This window comes from Syngnathus floridae, chromosome 3 (assembly GCF_059516105.1).
Source record: "Syngnathus floridae isolate MCC-2025c chromosome 3, RoL_Sflo_1.0, whole genome shotgun sequence".
In the NCBI taxonomy this organism is placed as follows: domain Eukaryota; kingdom Metazoa; phylum Chordata; class Actinopteri; order Syngnathiformes; family Syngnathidae; genus Syngnathus; species Syngnathus floridae.
This window is the reverse complement of record NC_142415.1, coordinates 12,395,220-12,421,443: the sequence shown is the minus strand read 5'-3', so window position 1 is coordinate 12,421,443 and position 26,224 is coordinate 12,395,220. Positions and strand designations below refer to the sequence as shown.

Here is a 26,224-nt window from a genome sequence, read left to right as displayed (position 1 = left end):
GTGCCTTAATCCAACACCCCTTCGTTACCAAAACTCACTACCTCCATAAATCATTACATTCCTGGCCTTCATTTACATTGCACATTTTTATTGCTGCCAACAGTGTCTTTCCAAGTTGTGTTTCAGTACAGATGCAGTTAGCTGATTTACGTTGAGAATAGAACAGTGTTTGAGTGATTAAGGTGCAGGTTTGCATCTCGTCATTTTAAGTGGATATATTTTCGTGATTTGAACGTGCATAAGAATAACGTAGATGAAGTAGCATTCTTTTTTTTTTCCAGCTCAGTCTTGATATTGGCATTTAAAGGTGGTGTGATTTCAGCATATTCAGATAGCATTTGAGAGCAAATATAACTACTTGATTTTGGAAGATTTTGATGCTGCATTTCCTTTTTTTATATAGAAAAAAAAATCCATTGTAGCAAGGTTGTTAACAAAACTCTTCTCTGTGGTGTGTCAAATTTAGAAGGCATATTTATTTTACTTTACAGGGACTTTAAGGAGCCTAAAGCAATCTGTTCAGGTGACACATACTTATGTTTTCATCACGTATGAGCTAAAGGGTTCTGTTGTACTGTATTTGTAGCTTTGTATGCCTACAGGCTAATTCAAGTCATTATCATTCCAAACGGAAACGTTAGCACTAAATGCAATAAATGTCACTCACAGTCAAATTGTCTTTGCCAACTTCATAGCCAGAAGAAAGGGAGTGTAATATCAATGGTTTATGATGGGTGTAGTCATTTTCTTGGATGTTTTCAATTGGGTTTCTTGCTCATATACTGTAGATAGATGGATTATGTGGAAGTGAAATGCTGCTAGTAAAGTTTTGTTGATTTTTTTTTTTTTTTTTTTTGGTGGACCTGCCCAATCTCAGCATTTGGCAAGAAATATTATCCAGAATTGTATTTGAATATATTGGCCACACCATTAATTAGCTCAGCAATCCTCCTGAGTGGAAGGATGTTGCTTCAGAATGTTTGGTAATAGAGGAAAGGGCCTGGGCAAGTCCAGAGCTGTCCCCCTTCAGCTTCCAGATGGTACCCTGCCAGTAGTCAACTGTCTCCAACTGTTGTTTGGGTGCCCCCACTGGCTCCACCCTGTTCCAACCCCCTCCAGGCAGACACATTGTATTGCAATTTTGGCAAGATTGTGCCAGCACAGATTTAATAAAACCATCAGGAGGTTAAGCTGTTAATTAGCTACCTTCAGAGAAAGGCAACAGCTTTTTTCCCCCCCGATTTTATACAGGGGGTTGCCATAATTTCCTGTTGTGTTGTCAGTGTGGTGGGTTACAAAAGCAAGACCCGGCTCATTAAGACGTGGCAAAATGTGTTTATCTGTATCCGATTACAAGTGCATATTATGTATGTATGACCATGCTTATCCAAATGTTCCTAATGAGCGAGACCTCGGATGGCGTCGCGAGGCTCCTGTGGGCATAGGCTCAGGCTCGTTATCACCACACAGGGGCATTGATCTCATCACAGCACGCATGCTTATCGCCCTCCCGGCCTCCCAAAGACACAGACTTGCACATGAATTATGTGGACACATTGATCATGTGATTGAAAGGCATCTTTTAGAACCCAGGGTCATTATTGAAGGAGGGATTACCCCAACCTTGTTCTTTGCACGTTTATGGGTGAGTACATTACTCAGCTCTGTGTCACAGCACATATACACATCTCTGTTGGCCAGAAACATTCTATGCCCAAATATGGTCAATTTTAATTTATCGTTCCAAAAAGTCGTTTACCGTGTTGTCTGTTATTTTTAAGCATTATTAAACCATTTAAATGTTGAAGATAGCTCGAGGAACAAATCTATTTATTCTCTTGAACACTTGACCCGTGTTGTAAACCGTCTCTTCCCTTATTCTGTGGGCGCTGTGCAACATCATGTCACCTCAACATTAAAAGTCTGGATGGTTTTTAGATGACGTGAAAATAAGTCGGTAGGACATATTCTAGTTAGTCTGTTTTGTTACAAATGAAACTTGGAAAAGATTTGCTGCAGAAGTAAGACGACTTGTGTGCAACTTCATTGCCGCCTGTTAAAATACTGAGTCAGCTCATTGTTGTATTTATTGCGTCACACATGGCTCCTTGGAGAAATCTATTTTTAATTGATGACAGTGTCTTGTTTTCTTTGTTTTTTTAGCTAAACAATTAGCACTTGAGCATGATTTTAGGGCGACGTGTTAATGTCACACAACAGTGTATGAACGATACAATATTTGGTAACTCACGCAAGATGTTTTTTTATTTATTCATTTCCTGAAAGTAGTGATTTTGGAGATGGTAAGATTTTGCCCTACAGCTATGATATACACGAATGTACAAACACACCCACACCCACACACAAAGGCATAAACAATCAGCATGGCCCGAATTACTGCCTGCATTGATTGCTTTCCTTCTGCAATTATGTTCCCATTGTTTACTTTCTAGCATCTTCCTCACTCAAACAGAATTCAATAATTATTGCTTTATTTAATGTTAACGTAAGTAAGAGTGGTGGGTGTGTAGCACGGCAAGCTGCTTTGTCTTTTAGTGTCGTTCTCCCCCAATCCTCCCTTCCTACTTTGTTTCATGGCTTTGCGTTAAGGCATCCTCTCTAAGGACACCTGAAGACATCCATCTTTAGCTTTCTGCCCACAGGTCCATTTTGTATCCCTCCCTCCTCCCCAAGATAAATATACAGCTTGTTTTTATTCGCTAGTAGTGATGGATCATGTCTAAGCAAGTCGAGGAAGCACTTTTTTGAAAGAGGACCAGTATATGGTGGAGGGATGACATGCATTAGGGGGAGTAAAGGAAGAGTGCGAATGAGATACAGGAGGCTTTCTGTTGCCACTTCAGTCCTGGAATACTCCATAAGCTATTTTGAGGCATGTTGCAGCTTGCTGGGCCTAATTCAAAGCAGCCACCACACTTGGAACCCAGCGGGGCCTCTGCGGTTCTGAGCTGTTGTTCGAGCTGCTGGCAGACCCGGAATCCCGGGCCAAGCTCTGCTTTGCTTTGCTTTGCTAAATGACCTGCTTTCATTCCAGGGGAATCCCAGAGTCACATTCGGTGTTGAAATACAGTCACGGCGCGCACAGCTGAATTTTCGCCCTCAAGGTTTTCCTCTCCCAGCATTTATCATCATCATTAAAATAGATAAATAATCCTGATTTAGAACCCTTGGCAATTTGGCACCAGTTGTGCAAACACTTTGTCTGATGTTTTTTTTTTTTTTTTTTTACTTTTGGATGTATCAGGAAGCTCCAAAATACACCCCACAGACGCGTTTGTCCGACAGTGAGAATGGGCTGATTTTATCCTTTCGCCGTGAAATACATTTTCTGCATGAGTAAACTGTTACCATTACTGGGATGTTAGAATTTACATGCGTTCATATTTTGTGCCACCATTCAGCGGGGGAGACTTGGAGGTTGGCGTGACCATTGCAAAGCAATCTCAGAGCAGAGCCTCTCTGGCTCTCTAACAGGGGGAGATTTGGCAGCTCCTTTCGAATTGATAGCTATTTAGCTCACAGATAGCCATCTGTTTTAATGCATTAATTTTGTATTAACAGCACTGCCAAATGTAATGGTGGAAATTAGGGTATGAACTTAATGGCTTGTGGTTTTGCGTGCGTGCAGAAGTCTGTCTGTGCATGTGTGTTTATATATTGTTGTGCTTTTTGTCTATACTTTTATTTGTGTCTGCGTGCACGCGCTGTATTATAAAGCTCCATCGGGAGACATTCTCTGGAATTACCGTCTCTCCGTCTCCCATCCACCCTTCCAGTAATACCCACCTCCATCTTGCGTGAGTCTGACTCTCTCAGCAACCACACAGTTTTGTGTTAAAGGTGCACTTTTACTTGCACGTTTAAGTGGATGGAAATGCAGATGTATGCCGTGCTCTAGGTGGGTGGTGAAACTGATACAGGCGCGTGGTGCCCACTCAAAGGGCAAGCAAGGTGCACTGTTGAGTTGTGAGCGAGAGGATGGGGTGGTGCCCACACCGCCCCGTCCCTCTCTCACTTTACCTGAAAAAGCATAGAGCAACTGCTTCAGCCTCCACAGAGAGCAGAAAGGTGCTCTACGGGGAGAGCGTTGATAAGCCATCATAGACTTTTTAAACTTTGAAAATACACTCTACTCTACATAACTGAAGGGTTGAAGGGCGCTTCACAAGAACGACAATCAGAAAATGTTGGAGAATATTAAAGGTAATTTAAAATCATCTCACAGACCTATGATTTTAGAGACTAATTACACTGAATAACATGCTGATTTTAAATATGCAGCATATACTAGATTTTAGGGTTATATTTGGGAGGATACATTTTTGATAACCTATTAATGTGCTGATGAGTTAAAAACGTATGATAAATCAAATAACTTATTTTTAAACCCTTAATGCTTGCAACAATAAAAATATGCATTACGGGAAGAACATGTGTCTCCTACTATACTTCAATTTGTTCTTGGGTAATAGAGAGGAAAAAGTTCTTTTTAGGGGTGGTCAACTGAAAAACAAAAATCAACAAACAAATCACAATGTCCTATCATCCTAGGGATGAGAATTTTTTTTAGAACAAATTTCACATTTTATTATTTATTTTAGTCAGCATAAGCATCCAAAAGCCCTGTTTTGTTTCTTGTCTTATCAGTAGTTTATTGACTTTGACTACACACAATTATTTTCTTGTGTCAACTGTAAGATCAGACCAAATGATGAATGATGATGATAATAATATACAGAATGCACAAGTACTTGTGGTGAATGCATTTGAGGCAGTCACCCATTTATTGAATCCATGCCCCGGCACCCCTTTTGCTGGGGCCTCTGTAGGGTGATTAGAAAGGCCAGAGCCATGCAGAACAACTCCTTCCAGCCCAACATGACTTTTTCATTAAGCTGGTAAATTCCTGCACTCCAGTTGGAGGTGATTTATCAACTAGTGGCTTCATTGCAGATTCATAGAAAACAGACACAGTTCTGTCTGTCTTGTGCATTATGTTAGTGTGCACATGTGAAATAGAGGCAGAGGGCGGGTAAACTTGGTTTACTGTGTTTGTCCACTTTCTCCCAGAGAAATGCAATATCTAAGTGTTTGTTAATGTGAGGTTTATTCTATCATGTCTCTTTAGTGGTTGAGTACTATAAGTAAGTGTGCAACAGGCACCTCGCTGATGATCCTCCCGGTTGAGCTCCCACCGTGCTGACTGACTGTGAGCTGCCCCCAGCTGCCCGGGGTCATGGCCGGAGCAGAGGTGGTGCAAGGGCTGCTTTACAGGTAGAAGCGTTTGATGTTCTGGACGGAGCTACAGGCGCTGGAATGAGCCACTCTTAGCTCTGTTGAGGCCACGGTCCTGGCCAGTCAGTCTACGAGTGAATTATGGCTGATGCTGGAGCAGGCGGTCTCAGGTTTACTCCTATATAAACCCCGGGCTTTTTATGGGAAACTATAAAACTCCCAGCATTTTTCCCCTACCTCCTGAGACTAGCTTTGAAGTTTTAGTCAGGTGCTGTCATTTTTTTTCTTCTCCAACTTGACTTCACATAGATTTCTGGGGCTGTGAGTCATTTGCAGTGAAAATTTGTTTTAATTCAGGACATCTGCGAGGAGGTTTGTGCAGTTTGGGTTGATGGATTCGGTGTTGTCTATTCACAAACCTCTCTGTGCGTCACTTCCGATGCAAAATTTGTGCACAGAGGAAAAACATGTTGGAGGGGGGGGTGTGAGGGGTTCCTCATAATATCCACCAACACCTATTCATGACATCATGGATAGCTTGAAATGAGGAGACAAAAGAGAGCATGCAGAGACAGAGCCTTTTGCAACCACCGAATAACTCTATTACACTGCACTGTGGGGCTCACAAAAAAGGAGGTGGAAGAAAGAGCTTTTCTTTTTTTCCTGGAAGTGGTATCTTAATACGCATTTTAGGTGTTAAGCAGATGGATATGAAACAAAAAAAATAACAATGAAATACAATCTCTTGCAACACCTCACGGCATTATTACAAGATTACCAGAAAGAAAGAAACAGTGGGAGATAGAGACACAAGCCTGTCAAGGACATTTAATATTATTCAAACTTTTTACCCCCCCTTTCCACTTTGAGTTTGTAAGCAATCTGATTTTAATGGAATGTGATTAAATTGCTGATGTGCGCAGGACATCTAGCTCGGTTTCTTCTTGTCTTCAAAGACTTTATATGAGCACGAGGGTTGAGATTAATGATCTTGTAGAGAGAGAGAGCTTGTGCTTTATGCACAATGTGGAGGAAAATGTTGGCAGTGCAAAGTAGACTCGGCTTTATTGCAACGTGAATATTTGCCCTATTAATTAGAGAAATAGGAAAAAAATAGTGGACTGCGTAATTTTATCTAAATGGGTTGAATACAGTCCAGAATCTGGTCACTGGCCACACCATTAGGTACATCCGCAGACTGCAGGTGCCGGATCAAAAACTGAAGCCTGAAGTCCATGGTCATGAGAGAACATTCTAATATTCCCTCCCTTTGTTCTTCCTAAAATGATTACGTTTGTAACCGGTTAACCACAGTAATACCTACGCACATACAGTACATTGTTAAATTAATATCAACCAATAATCATTTTCACCGAAAGCATTATTATACAAAGGAACCTTGACTTAATAATTTCATTTGCTCCATGACCAAGGTTGTTAATTTACTTATTACATTTATTTATTTCAAATCTATTTCTCACTAGAAATAAATTGAAATGCTAAAAAGCCATTCCACTCCCATGTAAAACACATTTTCACTAAAGCAACCAACTCCAATTCAGTAAGATCCAATTGGTCACCAATACTAAGGTTAGCATGTCTCCTTTTCTCACCGGTTATATTTGGATGCCATACGGTCTTGATAAATAATCACTGTATGCTTACTGTACCAAAACCAGTGTCGATTGCTCAAGAGACATGAGACCGTAGACTGAGCCAGAGCCTGTTGGGGTATGCTCCGCTGGGCAACTTGTCTGTTGACTGCATTACCAAACAGCAGCGGACAATTCAGAACTAATGGACACTTAGAGTTGCAGAAGGACACCACTATTTCTCCAGATATCTGTTAAATCCGGAGTCCGTTCATTCTGAATCCGTTAAATCGAGGTTCCACCTTCTATTTCCTCCTCTCCAGCTGAAATAAATGGAAAACATCTGTTGATTGACATTGATTTCAGTCACATCAAACACTCAGTTGGACGCCCCTCGGAGTGTGATGTTGAGGTTTCACATGACAGACGTGGCACGAGTGTCCATGCAGAGCGAGCGGCTCTTAAGGCCCAGCCAGTGTGATACTTTAGGATAATGGTCAATAAATGGCTTGCTCACGCCAGGTCCGGTCTTGCATCATTGATTGAGCAATGCAGGAGGTAATTAGACTTGAGGCTCTGGTGTGACAAGAGTTTGTGGCAGGATGGCGTCACTTGGGATTGATAGCGCTGGCTGAAGATTGAAGCTAGCATGAGGGTCTCTGTTTAGCCTTGGAGGAAATGTTGGGGTTGACAGGTCAATACCGATGCTGACTCACTGTCCTTTAACCGTTGTCCTCCTGTTGCGGAATGTTCCGGTCACCCTCCTGCCTCTCAAGGCTTGCGTGCTGTGCTCTATGATAAAGCTGGGATTTAACTCGCTGTGATCAATATTTAGTATCCCAAGCGTGAAACAGGCAGATGTTTGGAGTTTCCTTTTCAGAGGCGGGAGGCTTGTGTTGAGTGAAGGGAATCAATGTTCTTTCCGTCTGCCGGGCTGCCAAGCTCACGGCTTCTGAAGACTAGCTGATGCCATCGCTGTCCGCCTTTGCACTCGGGAGATTTGAGCGCCCCCCCTACCCCCCGCCTCGGGCCTCTCCTGTCCTGTTAGCGTGCTGATACAGACACTCAATGCAGACAAAGTGCGCAGTCCAAACAGTTGTTCTGAAGTGGAAGAGGTCTGGATGTTAAACAACGGGACTGTGATTGGGAATTGATTTGTTCATTTGCCAACTGTGTGAGCGAGAGTGCCGTCCACAAGAACCGCTTTCTCACTTTTTTTTCTCTCCTCGCTCTCCCTCTCCATTCCCTCCCACAGCACCTACAGCAGCACGAAAACGCGGTGGAGGGCGATGCCTGCTACTACCACTGCGTGCTGTGCAACTACTCGACCAAGGCCAAACTCAACCTGATCCAGCATGTGCGCTCCATGAAGCACCAGCGTAGCGAGAGCCTCAGGAAGCTGCAGCGCTTGCAGAAGGGCCTGCCCGAGGACGACGAAGACCTCAGCTCCATCTTCACCATTCGCAAATGCCCCTCTTCGGATACAGGTTAGACTCCTTCTGTTGTGAATGAATGAAACTATTCAGTTGGCTGTCCTTTCTTCAAGATGTTGGAATGTGTGTGGCTGTAAGAAAAAATAGTACCTCGCTCTTCCACCTTTTCTCCGTTACGTGGACGCACTCACAGTCGACAGTGAGCAGGAATCCCAGCCTAAAGCCCCAGGCCACTTAATGGCTGTCAAATCGGAGACCAACACAATCGCCCGGCCCCTTCCACCCACTCGCTAGTCCACCTTTCTCTGTGATGTTTGCGCACTTGCGGCCAACTATGAGACACTCTAAAGTGGTTCTGCCAGCAAACTGTCCGAAGAAAAGAATAATTTTCAGGGTTAGCCATAGCTAGCTGGTCATTTTAGTCATTCCTAAAAAATTCTGGAAAACTAAAATGGCGAAAGGCTTCACAGTTTGGTACGAAGTAATTCTCAGTTTTTGCACACATTTCTTGTAATTCTGTTTTCCAATACGTCTGATGTATTTCCAACCCTCTTACAGAGTATTTAAAACACAAGAAGTTGTCTCGCGCATTGATGTTAAAGATGGAAAGAGTGCAAAGTCAATAGGCAGCTGCAGCAAGGAGAAGGCCATCAGTAGCCAAAACACATTTGCAAGGCTAAAACAAAGTCCCCAGACTGCTCATTTATTATGGACTGATTAGGATGGGCGAACTGTGGTCAATTAACACGCTTTCTTAGCAGAGATTTGGTTTTCTAATCACTTTAACTCGGGTGCCCTCACAAAGGGACTCCTTTGTGTGTCCCGGCAAGAGGGAGCCATTACATCCCTCGCACACATACTCACTGTCTGTGTTGCGGAAGAAAAAAAAAAAAGGCCAGACTGTGAAGACGCTTTGTTCCACGGAGGCAAGGATAATGAAGCCAGCGGCCGGGAAATTGCGCAAGAGGCAGTCACAGATCTGAAGCAAATCATTAGAGAACATATTTAGCTGAACAATTAGGGACAATTAAGCTTTCTGCTCACTGCACTCCAAATATGTTAATGACTACAGTACAGTGGACAAGAGAACATGCAACGGCAAGAGGAAAGGCTATTTAGGTTAAAAGGGTTGGGAATTTACTTTTCCTCTCTTGTGCAGATGAGTAGTGCCAGGGTTTGTACTTATGTGTGTGTGTTTGTTTTTTTTGCTTGGCGGATGAGCTTATCAATCTGTTTTTTGTTGCTTTCTTTTTCATTCATTTGTTGTGCTTGTTGGCCATTTTAACCTCCTTGAGGGATGAAAGCCTAAAGTTAGAGCTAATGGAGCCCTTCTCTGCGGCTGTATGTGGACTATATCATACTGGCATACTCATAACTGAATGCCGATGATCTCTTTCACTTTGGTTGTAGTCTCACAGTAACGCTTCTTTGAGGACATGCCATGAACAATACAAGCGTTGCCTTTTTTACCACTCAAGCAGCCAAAGTACATGCTCAATAAATCCAAGTTGAGTTTATCTATGATCAGTACAGGTGGCGCTTTTTGTAAAAAAACTATAGGGGAACCCGAATAACATTTTTCTGGCACTCTGACACTCAACACCCAAAGGGTGGAGCTTGTCACATTGTTGTCTAATGATTCGTTTACAGAATATTGTCACTTCTGTCCACCCAAAAAGTACACAAACTACATTTGAAATTAGCCTAGTACACAGTTGAGCACATGAAATGTTACAATAACACAGTAACTCGCAAATAGCTAAAGTCATCATATTGATAGCTGAAAAATGGGGGTTCAATGTTGCAATACAGTCACTGAATTACGACTACAACTGCCAAGTAGCTAAAACTAATGTTGTCTTAAAATTACGCCATCCCACTATTCCATTGTACGTGACCTTTTCACCGGCCAATTGGCTTGTCACCAAAAGGGAGTTTCTCCACCATAGGGACTTGCGTGTCATTTTAGTGTGCCTTGAAGGTTTGGAGTGTGTTTAACTATGTTCTAATGATCTAACCCACCCACAGTAAGGCCTCCTTCACAAAATAACCTCTGCAGTGGTCTGTACTTTTGATGAAAAACTGATGTCTCTGGCTCCACGCTTATTAATAGGCCGCACTCATAAATCGACTTTTGTGACAGATTCTACCGCAATGTCAAGTGAAAGAGCAGCACAACCATAGCGGTGTTGTTTTCTCCACACTGGCAAGAACAGGATTTATGTTGCAATAGTTGCAACAAAGCGATTACAGCAAATTGTAAGGATCTACTGTGGTGAAAACAGAGTTGGTTTAAATGTCCATCCCTGTAAACTTTCATTCCACTTGGCAAGTTCCTGCAGTGTAATTTCTCCAATAAACTGCCCCAGGCCTGCTCTTATAGCTCCACCCCCTTGCACGGCTGAACCTTTTATTCTCTTTTAGTGTAATATTTAATTTCCTCTCCATTAGTACTTCTGCGACACATGGCTCTCTTTTGTGGTCGAGGCATACTTACTAAGTGATGGAACGTTGCCTGGCTTGTTAAAACAAAGTTGCCCCTGGAACTGTGGGTCACCTACGCGGTAATTCTGTGGCCTGCTGCTGCTGCTTGCTGCTGTTTTGTGATTCTGTGAGCAGTTTGGGTGTTAGTTGCTGTTTGCTTTCCCCTCCCAAAAACGCCCAGCATGACACAATGGAGTAAGGGAACCGTCAATTATATGCGGTCGTCAACTGATACCTTTCTATGACATTTCCATGAGTAATAGACTCAAATGAGATGGGCCCATGTGCAGCCCTGTGTGTGTTTTACATCCACCCACTTTGCATATTAATGCTCCCAATGAGGGTGCAGAAAATGCAGGCTCCAGGGATTTAGTGCCACATATTCCCTCCGTGGTGGATGTCTGGGGAGCGCAAATACAGCAGAAATGAGCTTCTTTCCAATTAGACTTACACAAGAATAAAGGCTTACATTGTTTTAACTCTTACTCATACTGACAATGTGCTGCTGAGGCAAGTTGCTCGGTGGCCCCGCCTCCATTTGTCTTCTTTAACCCTTTATCTCGGGGTGAAACAAAGGAGGCCTCAGTGGGAGCCCAGCCACACAGCTGCCCTTTGTGCAGAGACGCCTGACGAAAAGCTACTTTTTACTACAACTCCAACTGCATACACTGGGCCACATTAGGCCATTAGCACAAATGCACTTAGTCTGCATTTAATTAGGTAGACCCAAAGACCAACTCTATTCAGAAGTTCACTTTTCCCTGCATTTTTGTGTAATGGCCATTTGCAGGGCTTTTAATTGTGCTGGATTGTTCCTAATAATTGGCGCATTCATATTTAGTTGGTCAGAACACGCTGCTGCTAGGGAAATGACAGTGTCTGTTTTTTTAGGTCAATGTGTGTTTATACACTCACAATGTGTGGCGCACCTGATCAATCAGGTGCTGAACGTCTTGTTGCGGTAATCATTTAGAGGAGCTACACTAGAGGGCCAAAATATTTAATTACATTATCCCACAATATGTTGCAGTGCAGTTCAGCACTAGTACCTGCCAAAGAAAACCAATATTATATATTTGAATGAAAAGAATGAGTTTATTCTATTAAAAAGGGTTAACATAAGGTGACAGATGCTCTGAAAGATTTTTTTTTCCACCAATCGAGAGAGCATTTCATGAAGTTAAAATATGTTTCATTGGTGACATCAAGCATGTGTATGTGTGTTTGCATACATGTGGAGCAAGCAAAGACGGAGAACAAACGTGGCTGACAGTGGATTAGCTCCTGCTGTAAATCTGCCACAGTCACAGATGGCAGGCTCTTGATCTCTGGGCTGTGACGGCTCGGCTCTCAGCACGGTAGGAAATCCCTGCCTCTGTGAGCCGAGGAGGCCGTGGAGGAGAAGGTTGGTGCTCGGCTACGCGGACGGCCAAAAGTCATTGTTAGCCGAGTGTGTAGACACGGGAGCCTGGGGTCTTCAAGGGCAAAGACTGGTTTGGAGAGGGCTTATTAGACTGCGACCCCGCAGTTGTTTCATCCACCGCACCACCGGGGGCTTGTAAGTGGAGTCTAAACCTCCAGTTTAGATCAGTGCTACTTTTAATGACCAGTTTGAGAAACTGGCCAGTGGAGCCATGTGCATTATTAAATGGAAATGAGACCAAAGGATGCATACAAATGACTGCATAATAGCAGTGTCCAAAATGAGATCCATTACTTGTTTCACTAAAAGGGGTGCACTTCCAGGGTCACACACCTAATAGCGAGGCCTGTCCTGACAACAGATGCATTTCTCTTCCCTCCCCCCTTTTGTCTCATGCATAATTCTTGAGACATTCAAAAAGCTGCAAAATAGGCTGTGTGACAAAGAATACCTTCCCTAATGAAGCAAATTCACAGGAGTCACTTGCAGCTCGCATGCTTTCAGAAGGATCCCTTAACAAATATGTTGTTGTATCGGAATTGTGTGCATTCGTTCTTTTGTGTCGTTCCATCACACAACAATCCTGGCTTCCCGCCGTTGCTATTATGATTGAACCATCTGCATGTCCAGTGGCCAGGCTAAAGCTGTAAGAGCCAGGTAATATCAGAGTTGAGCCAAGCCACGCTCTGATGGCGTGCAAGGGGTCATACCTAAGCTCTTTCTCCCCACAGACGAGAGCAAAACAGACAGTAGCCCTTTCTGGAATGTCCTCTTAAATTCAGGCCTGTTCAAATGCAAAGTAAACCTTTCCAGAAACAGGATATGAAAGCCCCTAACCACTAGAATCCTGCCCATGCCACATTATGACCAATCTGAAAGTACGTTGCATAGTCAGACAGTGGTGCAATGCGCTTTTAATAAAGGCGGGTTATTGCCCCGGTGATGCAGAGTGGATATGAGGATGAAGACTGTGCGGGCTGGGATGAGTCCGGGCCCCAGAGGGGCCTGCAGCTCAGTCAGACCTCCGTCAGCCGCCTGCCTCCTAATCCTTGTCCGAAGGGCATCGAGACGGCGTAGGAAATTGTTTGCCGTCCATGGAACGTGCCAGGAAATTCATAAATAACCTTCTACTTTTCTTTTTGAAAATGTTACAAAATACACAATCTTTATTAAAAAGGCTTTAAAGATTTATCTACCAGCATTTATGAGTCCACTGCTCCTCTCAACGCAAGCGAGTCTCCTCTTCCCCATACCATCCACTTTCCTTTGAATGCCGCCCAGTAACGAAAGAGAAAAAAAGCCACTGTGCAATTCTATGCTATGATTGTCTCCAGTTTTGTTTCCAGTATGTGCTGGAGCAATAGCATATGTGCACAAATTGAGAAATGTTTAATTCAAATGGCAGCATGCTGTGATGACAGACAGTGCATATATTGTCAAGTCAACAGAGAAGTGAACATATATCAATCACTATGTTAATAATGATGCTAATAGGCGACTTAACACGCACAGGTCTGTGGATGCAGCAGTACTCCCAAGACACACCCGGACGTCACGTGATTGCATTTGTTTACGCCCCCATGTTAGCAAGAAAATAATGAAAGATTACAGATGACGGCTGCTGTCCACTGGCTACGCCTCGATTGGGCTAGGTTAGGGTACGAGGGGCTCTACTTGTCATCAAGCCCATTTTCAGAAAGCCCTGGCAGCACATTATAATATTGGTTTCCCTGGCTCATCATGACATGACCAGGCTCTCTTTGAAAACGGATCCAAGAGATCGACAGTCTATCAGGAGACAGTCATGTCATTTGTTCTCACGTGTTAATGAGTTCTATTTTAGGCGCAGACGCTATGAGGCTGGGTATTGGCGCAGAGGTGGCGGCGGTCGGTGTGAGTTGCCAGGTCGTAGGATCTTGAGCATCAGGAAGTAATGCAAGGAGCCTGGCCGCCCCACATGCCACTCACACGGAGTGACCACAACTCCCAGAGGGGCTGTCACTCAGGAGTGCAGGATGGAAGTCAGTGGTTCGGGAAAGACAGAGACAGCAGAAGAGCGAAAGGATTAGGTGACAAAGACATAATGGTTGTGATAGCTTGCGCAATAGAAGCAGCTGTGTCAGTTGAATAGAAGTACATGCAGTGGAGGAAAAAGTCAGAAAATGACCACTATAGCAGCAATTGGGGTACACTCGTGGCTACTCTATTTCAAGGTCAGTCCACACTAATGCACCCCACGGGCCTCATTTTTGGAACTTGTTAATGCTTGGTACCATTTCCAAGTCCAAATAGGCCAAGTACCGAATTATGCGAATTATACCTCCTAAAACTCGGAATTTCAAGTCTACAAAAGCATTACATTAAAGTTTGCCACTCAAGTGTCAATCCACTTTGCCCTAAAAGTACAATCGTGTACTTTACTTTCTGAGAGTGCACTAACAATTTTGCATTATCGAGTGAACAATGATGCACACAGTCTCAATTTGGCCATAGGCACCATGAGAGATAAAGTACGGCTCGAGTTTGGGAACTATTGAGTTTAGGCTTGGAAAGTTTTATTTAGGCATTTTTAATAAGGCCGTTTGTGCTCCCCGAGAGATGTGTCGGATCAAAGGCCGTGATCCGTACTATGGATGAGCTCACCCTTGGGCCCAGAGGAGACGACTGGCCTCGCTGACAGACAAACAAAACCAGAGAGTGAAGGATGCCCTATGCTGCAGCATGTTGCCCTCACACTTCCAAGGCCCCTGTAGAATGAAGCCAGATGAAACAAAGACTTATGTGAAAGCACAGACGTTGTGATTCATTATCCACTCTGACACATGAGCCTGCGCAGCGCGCATAAGTGTAAAACATCCCTACAGCCAAACAACATGGACTCTATCATGGTTGTTTCACACACAGACACACTCACAAAAGCTCACACGTCCTTGTCTCGCATTAGCAAAATGAGTCCTCTCCAGCATCTCCACCGTATCAAATAAAAGCAGCCGGGCAGATGGGAGAGATGCAGAAATAATTCAGTAGAGAACCTCTCTAACCTTTACCTGTGGGCGTGAGCACCAGTCATTGATTCACGCCGTGGCCAACAGCGTAGCACCTGAGGAGGGAAGAGGAGGAGGTTGCGTAAAGAGAAATGGTTGAGATTTGCTAAAATATCACAAAAGGAGTGGGAGGAACACTCTGTTGCACGTCAGGACAGAGATGGCGGAAAAGGGCATTTAGGGTAACCCTCCTCAGGTGATGAAATATAGTGTAACTGCCTCACCCACATGGCCCTGCTAATTATGGCAACTATCCATTAGCATGCTTGTCGCTGAGCACTGTTTGGTGTAAACGGACGCTGGTGTTTGCCTCAAGAGCTTGATGTTGGTTATAGAGGGGTGTCCAAATAATGCTGGATGAGCTATATGTGTTCCACTGTACGTATATCGTGTCTTGTCAGATGACAGCAAGCTCGCATCCAGGATGAAATTGTCTATGTAGAACTCATAATGTCACCATGTAACATTGGGCATCAATACAAACCATCCTAGAATTATATTTAATTGCAAGTTTAATTGGTTTGAATACTCACTAATTTACTGCACGTATATTTGGACAGATGGCAGCAAAAATGTGTGTCATGCTAATGATACACATCAAATCATTTCGGTACTTGCAGTATAAGCGTAAGGCGTGTACACATGAGCGAAATGTGGCCAAAGTGCAAGCTAGGTCAATATCTGGTTAGCTTTCTGTGCTTTCAAACTGACATTGCAAAAATATTAGTGATCTTCAATGATGCCTTGTCCTTTAAAAGCAATTTAGCAGTTTATTAATAAGAATACAAACGGGGAACAATTTGGGAGCAGAAGAAGAAGAAGTCATCTCATAGCATTACGATGAATAATCCACTGTTTAGAAAGCAAGCAAAGGTCAATTTTCATGCTACTTGCTCAGTAAGCAAACAGCGAGCGCATCGATTAAGTGAGAGAGAAGGCCTTGCAATTTCTGCTCCCTCGTTGAAGTACGTTGGGTATAATAGTTGGAGATGCAATATAAAAATATATAGCTCCCTCGATTTTCCACTGAGGATTGTCACTCTCACTTTGTGGACGTTGCAGTGTTGTAATGATATGTGTAATTCTGGAAATGAACATGCTGATGTTTCTCCAGGACCATACGCTAATGAATTATTCAGCTTATAAATAGGAAATAAAAATCTTTTACCCATTGATGCACTGAGTGGAGTGTTTACATGTGTAAAATGCTTAGCAACAACATATTAATTCTATGCAACATGTTTCCCCTTTAATTACATCAGACTCATCTAAAACATTCCTAACTTGTATTTATTCCCGTAAATAGGAGAAACTGCCATAGCTAACTGAATGAATATTTTTCATGAATGGTAAACATGGTATTGGTGAAGTACACCCATTTCATTTTCCATAGCCTTAAACAAGACTGAGTAAAACGTTTCCTTTTGCACATTCTCACTGGAAATGATTGTTTGACATTTATCTCCTGTGAAAATGTGCACACACGAAAAAAGTGTGATGCGTGAGGTGTTATCTGTGCCCGATGTGTGCAGGTATACTGGAAATGAGAGCCTGGCATGTATATGTTAAATATTTCAAGCACTTGGGAAAGTGAGACGGGGCACATGTTGGTGTGCAAGGCATACAATGGAGAACAGAGTGCGTGTGTTGGCGTCCATGTCACATGTCACCGTCAGTCCAACGGGCTAATGTTCTGAGGCTAGATTTAAGGTTGCGCGGGGGCCGGCACGGCAGCCGGAATTAGGAGAAATAGGCCGTTTTTGTCATGTAAAATGCCGCAAAAGAATCTAATTGGCTGGGGGAGCACGGAATGGCAATGGCGTCTTTGTTTAAGGGTCCTCTGCAGTCACTTTGCCAGATCCATTGTGCAATGGCCACAATAGCATTAGTTTTTGCCCTTCTTTTCTTCAGCTCTGTGCAGTCAGCTCATATCCGTTCCACTCTGTCTCTTTGCTTCACTTCCACGCTCCACCAGTGCTGAGGAAGGGGCTAAGAGACATGCTCCCCCCATTACGATCACCTTCTTCCCCACCGCAGCATTTACCAAAGCGGTGTACCTCAAGACCCACATGAGAACTGCCGTTCCTTTGCAGAACCCAAATTCATCTTCCAGTGCAACACAATCACTGTATTAATTGAAAATCACATTGCCAGTGCAACTAACATTTCTCGAAGCCTTTGTGGACCTGTTAGACAATGAACAACATGCTTTATATTTTACTCAACTTGACAGTCAGTGAGGCAATAAAACTAACTGTACACTTTATATTTTGAGAAAGGTTGTCTTGAAACACATTTTTTTTCTGATTTTGCAAAGAACCAATGGTTAACTGTTATTTAAGACGTTTTCTTTACGAAGGGTATTTCCAGGACTTAATAGGTATCTTTTAAAAACTCCCAGTAATATGAAATGACTGACTGCTGATATATAACGGATTAGAACACCCTGTGAGGCAGGGTGATGTTTAAAGTAAAACTTTCCAGCACTATAAACTACATCGAATGACTCTTTTCTTCTCACATTGTATGGTCAGAACAAATTTTTTATAACCAACTGCACTAAAGTTCACAAAGTCTTGAAAAGGTAATTCAAAATCATTGTATAGACGTTTTCTAAATACAACATTCAATAAAAAATGCAGAATAACTGTGAACATGATTCACAATGGGCATCCAATCTCCTAGCATCTAAAATGACCACTTTCAATTCAAGCTTTTTGTTCGTGTACTACTTTTATCCGAAGTCAGAAAAATGTTCATACTGTACCCCTCTTGATGTCCCCTTTGACCAGTTCTTGTGGACTGTGACCAAACCTGTTATTTAAAGCCTTTCATGATGCGGCTGATGTGAACAAGACATTGCGGTCTCATAATGGCGCAGTAAATTATACGAATTTGGTATTCCGCGGCAACGGCAAAGCACTCGTAACAGGTGATTGAGTGAGGCCTTGACCAAGGTTACAGGCTCGCAACACCTCCAGTCAGCAGCTGATGCAAGTTGCATGAGCCTGACGAGCCCAGTTAGTGCTTCGTTAATGGCCCCGCGCCTTGTGAAGGTGTAATCACGCGTGACAAAACCCGGGCCCAAGTCGCTAACCCAGGAGTCATTTTCTCTGCATTAAAGTGTCCTTTTTTTGTTAGAAAGGTCATTCATAACTTGGTCGCTCTGTTGATGTACAGTGAGAGATATTGATTGATTAATGCATTAAGTGCTCACAATCCATTAGGTTCTGTGAAAGGGACAGGGGGATGGGGGGAGGACTTCCTCTTTCTCACCGTGTATATTTCCACCTCTGCCTGTCATTCAATGGATGTAATTTCTCGCTGGCAAAGTTGAAGGGACAAAAGCTGAATATCTGCCAAGTAACGCATTCAAAAGAACATTGGCTCTCATAAGTGTCACTTCAATTACGCTGAAAAGCTCAACAATGATTTGCTCCTATGTATTCGCCTTCCATACAATATGACTGACAAAGAATTGAAACCACCTTCAGTAGCTTCAGTCAAATACGGATAAAATGTGCATTATTTAGCAGTAAATAATGGAGCACTCTTGCTTGTAAACAAGGATAAAGATATTTCTTATATTTCCTGCCTGAGAGTGGTGGTTTTGAAACCTAGAGGTGGCTGCCTATAGTGACAAAGAAGAGGAGGTCTGCGCCGCATGTGTCCTATTGTGTCGGTCATTAGCGTCCAAACATGGGCTGCATTAGAGATTCATAACTGTGTGCCATCTCTGCACCTTTCATCTCCACCAGGGCCAGCTCCATTAGGATCTTTTATCTTTGTGCTGATGGCTGCTCCTGATAATGGGGCTGCCGAGAAATCCCAAAAAGTGAAGACTCAACTCTGACACGATTGGCACGCTTTAAGTAGACTCATACATCAGAGTATAGAGAACGTATGGACGGATTTGCTGCTTCAAAAAGCAGATACGCATCCATTGATACTTTGTAGCACTACTTTAGGACCCACTTAGCATTTATGAGTTGCGTATAGACATTGTAAGCAAAACATACAACAATGTAAAGAGTGGTGATTAATGTCGATGTCAGCCGCTGTAACTACACCTTGAACAACATGTATGATGCACACCCATTGTGATTTCTTACAAATACGATCAACATAATCACCCCCTATCAAGGAGCTGATATATTTGCGGTTTGGTGAATGGATATGACACAAGATAGTGGCAATCGCTGTTTGAGGCTTTTCTTTTTATTATTTTATATTTTGCTCCAATCTAAAGCATCCTGGTACTCTTAGTTTCAGCATAATCTAGCAAAGGCTTCACCATTATTAACCACGAGTCACTCTCAGGCCTGTTTGTAAGGTAGCTTACCAGTGATATGATATTGTGATTTCCATGGAACGTTGTCAGAAATGCATACCAGCCTCGTAGGTCACCGCCCAAAACAGCAACAAAGCAACAACAACACTGAGACATGGATGCTAGTGTTAAAATAACAGAAGAGGTGTCCAAGAATGTCAATATGTTGTCTATCATATATTAACTCAATTTGACCCCCCCCCTCCCCCATACACAAATGTATTAATTACAATTATTGTATATCGGTCAGCAACATATTATTAGGTCAGGTAAAACAATTCAATGCTCTCCCATTAAATGGCAGTAAGTGCAATAAACCACCTGTTGCCAAGTATACAACAGATTAAGTCAGAATCTCGTGTGCATATCAGCTTTATGTTCAATTAAACAGGTTTCACACTGCTCAGTCAATTTGCAATTCTGACTCTGATTGTTTGGTGCTGTGTAGTGAGATTGTTCTTCTTTAAGATAAGTGTCTTAGCTCAATAGAGGTTGGGGAACCCTGTTGAAAAAATTAGGTAGTTCAGGTCACAATTCTTGTGCTTACCTCTATGTACTCTTAAAATGATTTTAAAGTTGCGTGTAATGGTTATTTGAACAAAGTTTGCTGCAGTCTGCTAACAGTAGCGATAGGAAAAAATGGCGAGCGTTTTATCGTAGGTTTGCCATTAAACAGTTTATTGGAATATTGCTATTATTCTACCATGGAAATGAATTCATGACACCCCACGCCAAATATCATGGAAAATGTTTCCTCGTGCAGACAAATGTATAATGGTGTATAAGTTTATGCATGCCAATGTTTTCCAAATGTTGCAGTAATTATGGGTAATAATCTTAGTTCTCGGATCTGGGTACCACAGCACAGCAAATCACATTTACAAGGCAAAGCAGAGAAGGAACACACTGCATAATCATTGTGTTTAATGCTCTGGTCATAATCCTGGCTTTTATGACGGTTTTCTAATGATTTTCTAATGATGTTAAATGTTAGTAGAGAGTACAGCTATAATTTGAACACAGCGGTCGTTTTTTCAGCGTACCCAATTGCAACTACAATGAATATTGCGCTGGAAATGAGATTTAAGAGCCATCCCTTTTGGTGTTTTATTTTCCCGTCTCCTCATCTGCCATAAATCCTCATTGCTGTGCTCTTGAAGCCTCTGCCCTTGCCTACCAGCCCCAGGTGGGAATACAATTAGGTGCAGGGGCCATTTCATTCAGTGCCTCTGTCTGTCCGCAGCAGTCATTTGTTTAAGAAAAAGAAAAGAAAAAAAAAAGAGGTGTCCCAGTGGAGGAAGCTTGCAGTAGACTCTGGGGAAATATAAAAAAAAACAAGAGGAGAATATGGTGCAGAAAAAACAGAGACGAAAGATGTGCACAAAGCAGTAGAAAAAGGCTCCTGAATTTGTCACATGTAAACCTGGCCTCTGACGAGTGACAATGTAGAGCAAAATATGTATTGAGACAAAGGCTTTGTCTCCTTCCTGTGCCTTTTTCAATGAATTACACCTCTCCACCCCCTACCCCCAGCTTTTTAATTAAATGGCTGCAGCTCCATCTCTCTATCCGTAGCTCCCCATTACAGAGGCTAGATAAGGGATCGCTATCTGTAGCATGTTAAGAAAGGCTGCTGGGCAGCCCGGCCTCATGAAATTTGTCACAAGATCTCATTTTCCTCATTGCCAGACGTGATGCTTATAATTGATGTGGAGGCAACAGTAATTTATTGGCTGTCCGCAATTATCATCCCCTTCTTGCGTGGAGGATGTGACTGCAATTTATAAGTGTGCGTATGCCGTGTTAGTGAACACATAAGCCTCGGTGGCATAGCAAGTATTTGCCTCACTTCTGTCGTATCATAGACAACGCAGCCGTGTTCGGTTGAGGTGTGTGCGCTCAGCACGCCAGCTGGACATTCACACGCAGCACCAGAAGTCTGGGAGGTGAGCAGGGAGGGGGTCAAGGGGGGCGGGACAGAGGGGGCTGGTGCCGCTACCCTTTGTCCCCAGCCCCTCCTTATGTCTTTGGGCCTTGTTTTCACGTTGTAGGAACAATGACGCTGGCGGTACGTGATTAATAATACTGACGCCTGGACACTTAGATGCTCCTCCGTTTCATTCGTTATTTTTTATACGCATTTGTTGTGCTCGCTTGGTTTCTTCGAAAATACTATAAAATGCAGAGGACGTTTGCGCCTGCAAAGATGACTTTGTTGGAAATGGTATATTCTATATTTCTAATTGGCAAGCCGCCTCATAACTTCCTACTTCCGCAGGGGGATATCATATTCTTTCAGCTGTTCACATCATTACAGAGAACAATAATACGCTTTTACGTGGTGGTCGGTAGAATGCAGTAAGACACCATGTTAAATGCAAATGCACATTATGTGCCACTGGAGATCCCCCCAATTGTTTATGGTACCGAATATGGTCCCCTTAGTGCTTAACAAATGTATTGCACCAACAGCCAATGTCAGCATTATGCCATCCCCGCTTTAAATTAACAGCATTGCTTAATCCCTACATGGTTCCGGAATATCATAATTTCTTGAGAGTAATACACTCGTATATTATGCAGACCTTGAAAATTGCCCACAAAAAGGTGATTTTCCTTTGTACTCATGGATTATACACTCTCCTCATTTGCCGGTAACCGCGCTCGAAAATGAAAGTATCTGCAATTCAATGGATATTTCGTAACATGCATGTCCTGGCCAAATGGCGCAAGTATAATATGGCCACACTTTCAGTTCCCAAGCGGTAAACCACAGTAATATTAGTCCTTCCTTGACACTAGTGATATCCATTTCCAATTTCCAATTATGTGTTAGCATTAAGCTAAAGGGCCTTAAAGACAATTTGATGTGGTTGTTTTACATAAACAATGTGTAATTCTCTTAATGTTTAGTTTGACATCAAGCTTCAAATGGGAGCAGCAATAAACAGCTTTCAGTTCACTGCCACCATACAGCACTTGCATCCAAAGTCTATTTTGCAAGTCAAAGAAAAAAATGGCCAAATGACAGCGTGCATCATGGAAACCCGCTCAGTCAGTTCATTTGTATTTCAAGGCAGCACTGGATTCCAGAATGTCGGAGGTCTTCTCAAATTTATTTTTACACTCAAAATGAAAGCATCACATAGTATATTTTTATTTGGTGATAAGATTCCAAATGATTGTATTTACCTCATTTCTCTGCAGAAAAAAATATTTAGTAGTATCATGCTATGATTAATTGCTGACCTCTCGAAGTGGCCGAGTGAGCTTCCTCCAATTTGCCTAAAAAATTAGATGAACTCAGTTTGAAATAACCATCTTATATCAGTTGGACCTTTTGGTTTTTTTTTCCAGCTGCAAACATCACTTGGGGGCAAAATTCACACGTCATGTCCTTGTAGCCTTTTGTGTGCTGCGCGCTATAGACAAATAGGTGGCACACGTTTTCCTGTTGCGCAGCGCCAAGGTCCACGGTCAAAGTGGATTTCTGTCACAATGCGGTGGGGAGGAGAATGAGGACTTTGAGGGCGGTCACTAGCAGCCCCTCCGAGCATGCTCCATTTGTCTTGGGAAATGGAACCTGTTTGTTTTTGTCTACCTGCCTGTCGTGTGCGGCTGCCAAATTAGACTTTCAAATCAAGAAGCCAGTGGGGGACCGCGACACTAGTTTTCTCCTTCCCTTTAATAATCATCCCTGTTTACTCTCCAGGGAGTCATCTTTCTGTAATTTTTTTTCTTAAATGCGCCATCTAAGCAGGGAGAGTGTCTTTAATAAAGCAAGCAGGCAGAGCGTCATTCCAACATGTGAATTGCACAGCAGAGAATTGAGAGATGGAGGTAATAGAGGACTAGCCGAGGTGGTGGGAGGCGGCCGGGGGTGGAGGTAGGGAGAGGGGTTACGCTGCACAGCACCCATCATGCTATTATCTTTATGGCATAGCAAAACATGCTTCAGGCAATCAGCATGAAATTGTTAATTGCTCAGCCCACTTGTGCATTGCTTCAGGAGGTCCCACAGTGGGCAAATGTGGGCTCCAGGTAGTAATGATGTGCAATGGAAAGCAAAAAAAAAAAAAACATTTCAAAACTGGTCATTTTATATTCCGGGAACAATATATATGCAGATACAGTGTGATTACGTAAAATGACATGACATTAAATGCAATTTTGTCTTTTCTTTCTATAAAAAATTATGCAGAAATACATATATTAAATTTAAAAAAAGGTAATATTCAATAAAATGTAAATATCCAGTGGAAAATATATTGCACTATTGCAACCAATTTTCAAGGAAAGGACACAGTTTTGTTTTGTTTATTTGTTAAAGAGAATAAATTTAAAATATAGTTGGGATAAAAAATAAGGCAAATACGTAAAAAATAAAATACATTTTATATTTCATGATAAAGTGTCATTTTAGGAAGTGGGTACATAAAAAAAAAACAATCTAGTGGTCAAGGTGATTTAAATCTTTTCCATTCTATATTTCAATATGCAATCAAATCAATGTGTAGGGCACTGTTTGATTATGTTTAAGTGTATTTTACAGTCAGAGTAATTTTATTGTGATGCAAAGGGCACCAAATCAGTGTTCAAAAATTATTGTAATACTTATTTAATTTAATATATTAAATTCTTATCAGAATATATTGAAAATTTATTGAAGTTTCACTTTCTTTCTGTAGGCTGGAGGTTGTTTAAGGATGTTTTTTAAATTATGATACAGTTTATTTGGTTTTCTTCTAAAATGAGTCCAAAGCTGTTTGTAGAGGCCCAGGTTACCTCATAGCTCTCCTTTACCACTTCTAAAATGTTTGTCAGACAGGATATGTGAGACGTCCCACCTCGGTACATGTTCTGTCAGACCATAATGCAGCGCCTTTCATGGCTATCCGTTTTGTTCCTGTTGGATGAGGGGGAAAGAGCAAAGTTACACGGGACGTCATATTAATGGTGTCTGTCATGCGCGTTGATCGTCTTAGGCGCGGAGGAGGATGAATGCTCGGAAGGTGTTGTTTTCAAATAGGATTTCTCCGAGTGAGACATCCTCGTCGGGCGATATCCCGCCTCGGAGCAGCTACTTTCTTATAGAACCCTCTGTTATTAAGCAAATGAAGCGCTCTGGGCCCAACGGTAAATCCCTCCACTTTGTCATGGCACATTGCTCTGTGACAAGGGCTTGTGAGACAACTAAGGTTTACCTATTAAGTTAGAGGTAAAGCAAAAGTATATATTTTTTTTTAATCCGAGCTGCATCACCTACACTCAGTGGGTGGACATATCTTGGAAATGCTAAGGCCGAACACATTGCAAACACAAATCCATCCATCCATCCATCTTCTATTCCGCTTTTCCCCACGGGGGTCGCGGGTGTGCTGGAGCCTATCCCAGCAGTCAGTGGGCAGTAGGCGGGGGACACCCTGAACTGGTTGCTAGCCAATCACAGGGCCCACAGAGACGAACAACCATTCGCAGTCGCACTCACACCTAGGGACTATTTGGAGTGCTCAATCAGCCTAGCAAGCATGTTTTGGGGATGTGGAAGGAAACCGGAGTGCCCGGAGAAAGCCCACGCGGGCCTGGGGAGAACATGCAAACTCCACACAGGGAGGGCTGGAGGTAGAATCGACCCGCACCCTCCTAACTGTGAGGCGGTCGTGCTAACCAGTGCGACACCGAGCCGCCACAAACACAAATTAAACTTTAGAAAACTCTACTTGAATAGATGTTTCAATTCTACTGTGCTTTGCAGATTGTTTTTGTGACATTTACTGCGAAGTTAATATATGAGAAACAAGGCGCAATTGTAATGGGGGTGGGTAGACAAGGATAATAGCAACATCTAGACAGGAATTGATTGCATTAATTGGTATGCCAATATGTAAGCTTGTTACATCCACCATTGCTTAGGATGATGGCTAACAGGTCCTGCTGATCAATGCAACCAATAAAGGCGTTGGCCATTAATGAGCAATGTGGTAATTAATGTTATCCCCAAACCAATTACCTTGGGCAGTGTATCTGCAGCAAGTAAGGCCAGGTTATCTCTGTCCTCGCTGGTTTTATCTCTCCCGGCCTCCTTTACGGCTCTTTAAGTCAGGACTGTATTGCTTTTATTTGCAACTTCATTCATGCTTTGTTCTATTATGACCGTACACAATACATCTGAATAGCTGGCTAAATCCCTTCCACTTGTACTCGGTTAAGTATGTACAATTATATCTATAATTATAAATATTATAGTTCTTTTCGTGCTGATACACGCTGATGGCAGAAGTCCAAAGCTACAAGAACCTGATTGCCTTGACAGTTGCGACACATAACTTGACAGTGAGTCAGAGCCGAGTGACAACCAGCAATGCTTTTTGATTGACGAACAATAGACGGCTTCTAAGCCGTCTATTGTTTTATGGTGAGTTATTTAGAGTAGGGGTTGTCCACGCCTGAAATACAAACATTCATTGTTGTAATTGTTCAGTTTCAAGCGTTGTAGCGTCATGGCACAAATATGACACAGGTTTTCCCTGCCTTTTGTTACAGCAGAAAGATGATTAAGGAAGTATGTGAGAGTTTTAGTTTGTCTGATTTTGTGCTTAGTCGTCACTTATTTCCTTCTCTAATCGCTTCGATTGGTGTTTAAATTAATTATGTAGGCTCAT

General features: G+C 42.6%; 1 protein-coding gene across 6 annotated transcripts in view; it reads left to right on the top strand.

Annotated features, from left to right (window-relative positions):
* zfhx3b (zinc finger homeobox 3b) overlaps nucleotides 1–26,224 on the top strand; it is a 292,407-nt gene that overhangs the window by 227,927 nt on the left and 38,256 nt on the right. For all 6 annotated transcript variants that reach the window (XM_088370361.1, XM_088370365.1, XM_088370366.1 and 3 more), the window contains one exon: nucleotides 8,104–8,335. In XM_088370361.1, coding sequence (XP_088226487.1) covers nucleotides 8,104–8,335 — 232 coding nt within the window. The remainder of the gene's footprint in view (nucleotides 1–8,103; nucleotides 8,336–26,224) is intronic.